This window comes from Periplaneta americana, chromosome 2 (genome assembly GCF_040183065.1).
Source record: "Periplaneta americana isolate PAMFEO1 chromosome 2, P.americana_PAMFEO1_priV1, whole genome shotgun sequence".
NCBI classification, from domain to species: Eukaryota; Metazoa; Arthropoda; class Insecta; order Blattodea; family Blattidae; genus Periplaneta; species Periplaneta americana.
In genome coordinates, this window is record NC_091118.1 from 96,226,612 (window position 1) to 96,232,630 (window position 6,019).

At 32.5% G+C, this 6,019-nt stretch overlaps 1 protein-coding gene across 1 annotated transcript; it reads left to right on the forward strand.

Annotated features, from left to right (window-relative positions):
- Positions 1 to 1,528: 1,528 nt before the first annotated feature.
- LOC138694447 (ammonium transporter 3-like) lies at positions 1,529 to 4,692 on the forward strand. The gene has a single exon (XM_069818162.1). The coding sequence runs from the start codon at positions 1,631 to 1,633 to the stop codon at positions 3,755 to 3,757; it is 2,127 nt and encodes a 708-aa protein (XP_069674263.1). The 5' UTR covers positions 1,529 to 1,630; the 3' UTR covers positions 3,758 to 4,692.
- Positions 4,693 to 6,019: the final 1,327 nt, after the last annotated feature.

Consider the following 6,019-nt stretch of genomic DNA (forward strand, 5'->3'; position numbering starts at 1 on the left):
AACCAGCTAGCTATACAACTACCTATCCCGATAGTAACGGAAACTAGAAAATTGTCAATTTTTATTACGTTCTTCAATAGTTCTTTTCAACTTCTTTCCTGTTCTTTCTCTACTCTATTCCGTCATTTTTACTAACTTAAAAGAAATCTTCAAAAACTATTTTACAATGTTGCCTCAAGAATGCGTTCAATACTATATTTTCAAACAAATTTATCATGTTAAGTCGTATACAAACTATGAGTGAGCATACATATTCTATCCATTACCCCAATAATTTAGGCAAAAAAATACACCTTAAAATGCAAGCACGTCGAAAGTTGACCATTATAAATTAAACAAATGAGAGTCCCTAGCAAAACAACGATAAGATAATACAGTTCTACTGAAATAATTTAAAACTATATCACTTGCTCTGACATGACAATCGAAAGACTAACCATTACAGACTAATCAATATGTTTGTAATGTGGTATGAATTGTAATTTACCTTCATATCATTAAAAATAAACGGTAAATAAATCAAACAGCCAGCGCTACTTTGACGCAATGCAACTGACATAAACATGTTTTCATTATTCCTTTTGCCGCAGCATTTCACCAATGTTTATCATCTAAATTATATGAACGATATTACACATTATGGTACTACATGTCAGCTACGAATTCAGATGCTAAATGTAGGTGCTTGAAATAAGTATTCTACTGTACTGTACATGAAGGTGCGAAAATATTTTCCCCGGGTCGCTGACCCGGGCAAATACGGCTCAAATGATTCCTGAACGCGAATGGAAAAATAAATATTGCACGAACATAAACCTGGACCTTACAGGCAAAATATATATGAATCACTTAAATGCGTACACAAATATAAGCTGACAACCAATAGTTTTGGCTACAAATGCTTTATATTCTTACGATAAAGACGATTGACGTATGGAATCATGTGTGACAGTTCGTTTAGCTGAGGTTAGAAAGTTAATTAAACATTCCGTTATAGAAATGCCACTACTATCTTACTACGTAGAAATAATAACTGTTATTTTTTAGATTTTTTGTAAATACATTTATATGTAGCGTTTAACACTTAACATCATTTTTATACAATTTCGCCTGCAGTTGTAGTTACGCCTACACCCAACATCAACATGGTGCCGACACATTTTATAGCGTATTTTCTGTAAATAGTCATGTAACTTAATAAAAAGTAAATAAACATGTAGTTTATGTTTACCTTATTACATGGTCCAGCACCAACAAAGCATGATAAGTTGAAAGCACGACTTAAATCAAATACTAAAAGCACATTAGAACGACACACCACACCACTTGCCGCCATGTTCCCACACTACACTGCGGCAACCGCGAATCCTCACAGGAGCAAAGCTCGAAGTAAGAAATATACTACATTCAGCACGATGTAGAATGTACGGATGTATAACACACTACGGATGAAGAAGGCTGTGGCTATTACAACAATATTAAACCGCGAATTTGTTTTTTTTTCAAACTTCCTTTACTGTAAGTGATAACAATTTGTAATTTACTAGTAATAGATGTTTGATAAATATGACGAAATGACATAGAAATCATATGTATTTTCGAGTGGAAATTCACAATTAAAGGAAGAAAAATGGTAGATGACTGTAATTTCTATACCAGTACTCAATATTATGATTCTAATGAAACTTTGTACTTCAATGGAACTACAACACGTACTTTTGGCAGTGCAGCAACATTTTTCAGAGGAGGTTTGACTTTATTATTGAGAGCTGGATTTGTTTTAATTCAGATTGGATGCATACCAATTACTGATGTACAAATGATACTTCTACATAATATTATTGACATTGCTTCTGGTTCAACAGCTTATTTCATTGTAGGTTATATATTATCTTTTGGACATAATGCAGATGGAATAAATGGCAGGGAAAGCTGGATTATATCCAATGATGTTGACTTGAATAACGGAATTTTGGGGTGGGCAGCTGTCACAACAGCTACAGCTATTTTCACTACAATGATGGCTGGTCGAATGCATTGTATAGGGTACGTCATAGTTACATCGCTTTTTTCTATGTTTATCCAGCCCGTTTTCATGTATTGGGTTTGGTCTAATTCAGGATGGATGTTCAAATCTATACTGAGCAATCATAAAGTGTCCTACAAAGATCAAGGAGGTGGATGTGTAATTCATGTTACTGGAGGAGTTATGGCATTATTTGGAGGTTTGTTTCTCGGAAGGAGATTGCTACGTTTACGAGATATAGATGAGTCGTCGCTTCCACCTGACTCACCTGGAAATACCATCGTAGGTTACATATTAATAATTATCGGCCTTATGGGATTCTGCCTTCCAACTCCAACCTACGAAAGAATACACTTTCCAACAGATTATATAGGATTAACTACAGTAAATAATATAATGGCTGCTGCAGCTGGAATAATATCTGTTGTCATTTTACAATTCATACTAGCTCGTGATATGTTTGATTACTGGGTTGTTATCCGTTGCATGCAAGGATCTATTGCAGGTATTGTAACAATTACAGCAGGAGTTGACGTGTACAATCCTTTGGTGGCATTTGGATTGGGTGCAGCTGGAGCATTATTTTTCTTCATTACAGCGAAACTATTATTCTCTTCATCAATAGAAGATAATGCAAATATAATCCCCATACATTTAGTATGTGGTTTGTTTGGAACATTTTTTCCACCCATTTGTGGCTCAAATATAAATCTAGGTACAAGTCATAATGTGCTCCTTAATTTTGGTTGGCAAATAATATGTAGCTCTACAATATTAGCAATAATGACAGCATTTTCATTAATTATGTTTTTAATCTTGAATTACTTTGGGTTTATGAGAAACAGAGCAGAAGAAAGAAATAATCGACGAGCTCTGACAGCTCTTACAGCAAGACCTCAACGACGTTTCTTACAAAGAATTTTTACAATAGATGAAGAACATCAACCATATTTACAGCCGGGTTACCGCACCAAACATGAGAACAATTTCTTGAACGAAAACAGAACGTCAGAATTCACAATTTCGCAAATGACTCCAAATCCAAGCTCAGTTGCTACAAAGAATGCGTCGTTAGCTACAATGAAATCTAATGCCAAGATCAACCAGTCATTAACCATCATATCAGCAAAGTCAAATGTGCCCCTTTCTCCAAGTAAGTTACATGTAGGTGAAATGAGAAAACCAGAAGAAATTGCAGAATGTAGTACCTCAGAAGAGGGAAGATTAGAAACTAAACATGAAATGAAACAATTTCAGAATGGTACTAAACGAGATAGACAGCTATTTACTGTTCACAGCAAGGGTGATGAAGAAGCAAATAGAAAAGAATTTGTAATCAACATAGAAGGAGAGAAAAATGCAGTAACAAACCCTAATGAAACATTTACGAGCTCCGATGATAGTGGTGAAGAGATTAAAATTTTACACTACAGGAAGTATGTACGAACACCGTCGCAAGTACAGGATCTGCCCAAACTAGGTTCAATTTCTTGTAAGTCATGTATCTTCGACATTCTTGGAAAACAGTTTAAGTCACCACAAACTTGTATGTCTAGTCACAGTGTTGGTGAAGGTGACTTAATGACAAACAAACAAACTGAAATTTATTTTTCAAATATTCCACAGCGAAGTTCTTCAGCACCTCATCTCATAGGCCTACACCCGAAGTTACAAGAATGGAAAAATTCTAATGAGAATCTAGGAACTCTATTTGCTCCGAAACCAAAATAAGTTTATACTCCATAAAATAATGATAAAGCAACAACTAATAAACATTTCTTATCAATCTCTAATAATATAAACTTCAATGGCACCCATAAACGTATGAAACACTTAGGACACAGAATAAGAAAGCAGTAATTACTCTACCTTTGGCACTAATATTTCAAATTCTACACCTGATAAATAAACCAAAGGCAATGTAGAGACAACTGACTATAAATAAACACAACATTAGAGTAAAATGGACTATTTTAGTAAGAAGTCACAAGCATGTTTGACAAATTCGAATAAAATAATTTCATCGAATTGTAAAAAGGGAATTTCAAAGAACAACTAACCACAAATAAAGTAAGAAATCACGAACAAGATTCATGGAATTATATAAATTCTGAAGATTTAATTCTGTTACAGAATTTGATGAAAAGATAGTGGCAATGTTTAGCAATGCAAATCATTGAAAAATCTGAGCCAAAAACATTAGAAAGAAACTTCAAATTGAAGTAGTACCGGTAATAGTGCACTACAGTGCAATTAATATGTTGATAACATGAAGTGAAACGAAGTGCAAATAATAATTTTAACGCAACATAGTACAATGTTCGTTCATTGATAAATAATGACTAAATAAGAAACGTACCAGCAACTTAAAATTCTTTCTGTGTCGATATAAAAAGTTTTCATGAAAATAATAACGATTGAAGATAATAAAGATTTAAATTTAATGTATTTAAAAAAAAAACTCGTGACTAAGTTGTTTAAGAAATTTCATTAGTCAGTTATGTTTAGAGATCAAAACTTATTGTTTGTTGCATAACAGGACTAAAACCAGCTCAAATTGTAAACCATACAACATTCCAACAGCTGCAATTACAGTTAAGTTAATTGTTTACTTAATGCTCCACCTGTAGAATTTTGTTGAATCATAATAAAAAGTCAAAAAATTACTTTCCATTATTTATTGTCATCATCTTTTTATGTTTAAGGTACGTAAAACATATTGACTCATTCTTATACTTATATTTTATGTACAGTATTAAATTAAATTCGCTACATTCTTAAAATTTGGCAGTTCGGAAACTCTTTCTCCTTTGAGTAAAGTGTATCCAGGACTGTAAATTAACATCGAACTTCAGAATTGCTATCATAAGTAACTTACAATAAATACAATACCGCAATGTACAGGACGTTCATATTAACATTTGTATGCAATTTGCTGATTTATTGCACTGAAAATAATCATATAAATATCTGTTACATCCATTGCAATGTCAACTAACAATGGCTCCCAACACTCGATTTAATGAGACAATTTTTTTTTAAAGATTATGCATTGTAAGTGTGATGTTAATGCACAATAAGGTAAACTTAAGAAAAAAAAAAGCCTTCTGAATATAATATAATTTTTTAAGACGCCAACAGTTGCTTCATCTCATTTGATTCTCACACCTTCAAATTGTGTACATATATATTTCCTTTTATTGTAATTTAACATCGTGAAGACCAACTCACAGGATGTAATGATAAGTTAAGGTTGTGCTTTAAGTCCACTTGAAAATCAAACATATAGTCATGGTTAATGATATGGAAAACTGACGAAATACATTTATAGGCAGGAGCAAGCAATTTATATACTTTTTTTTTAAATTGATCCTGCCTTTCCATGTTTCGGTGTGCAAAAGAGTTGGTCGACATCACTCTGCCAAGACTTTATGTCACATTGTGAAACATATCAATTTAGACTTCTAAATGCATGATGGAGAACCTGTGCATGATTTAGCTAGAGCCTGCTTCACTTGAATACACAAAATCTTCTCTATTATCTTCAGAACTGTTAAAGATTGTAATGTTATTTATAAGCACTATATTTGCCCTTGCTGTGAATCAAACTTTTATGTGGAAGTTGATTAGCAAACTTCTGGATATTTTAGAGTACATTTATTTTTTAGATAATAATTTGAACTAAATTGTATAATCAAAATTTGGACAACAAATTAAATAAATATCTTAATTTGGAACAAGAGAAGACAGATAAATGTCAGATTTATGTCACATACACCATGAACGCAAATGAATATGGAGAATTTTTTTCCTTTTTACAGAAAGAAATGATTTGTCAGTATTAAGGCCGTCCCTTTTTCTTTACTTTTAGGAAACAAATTTCGTACTTAATTAACCTGACTGATGTAAAGAATGTTATTTAAAAAGATTTCCACTGGAATATTCATAATTTGCAGTTATAATAAATTCTGAGTTAAAAAAAATTCTGTAATA

Coding starts and splice junctions, on each gene's coding strand:
- LOC138694447 (XM_069818162.1), top strand. CDS start 1,631: ATGGTAGATGACTGTAATTTCTATACCAGTACTCAATATTATGATTCT.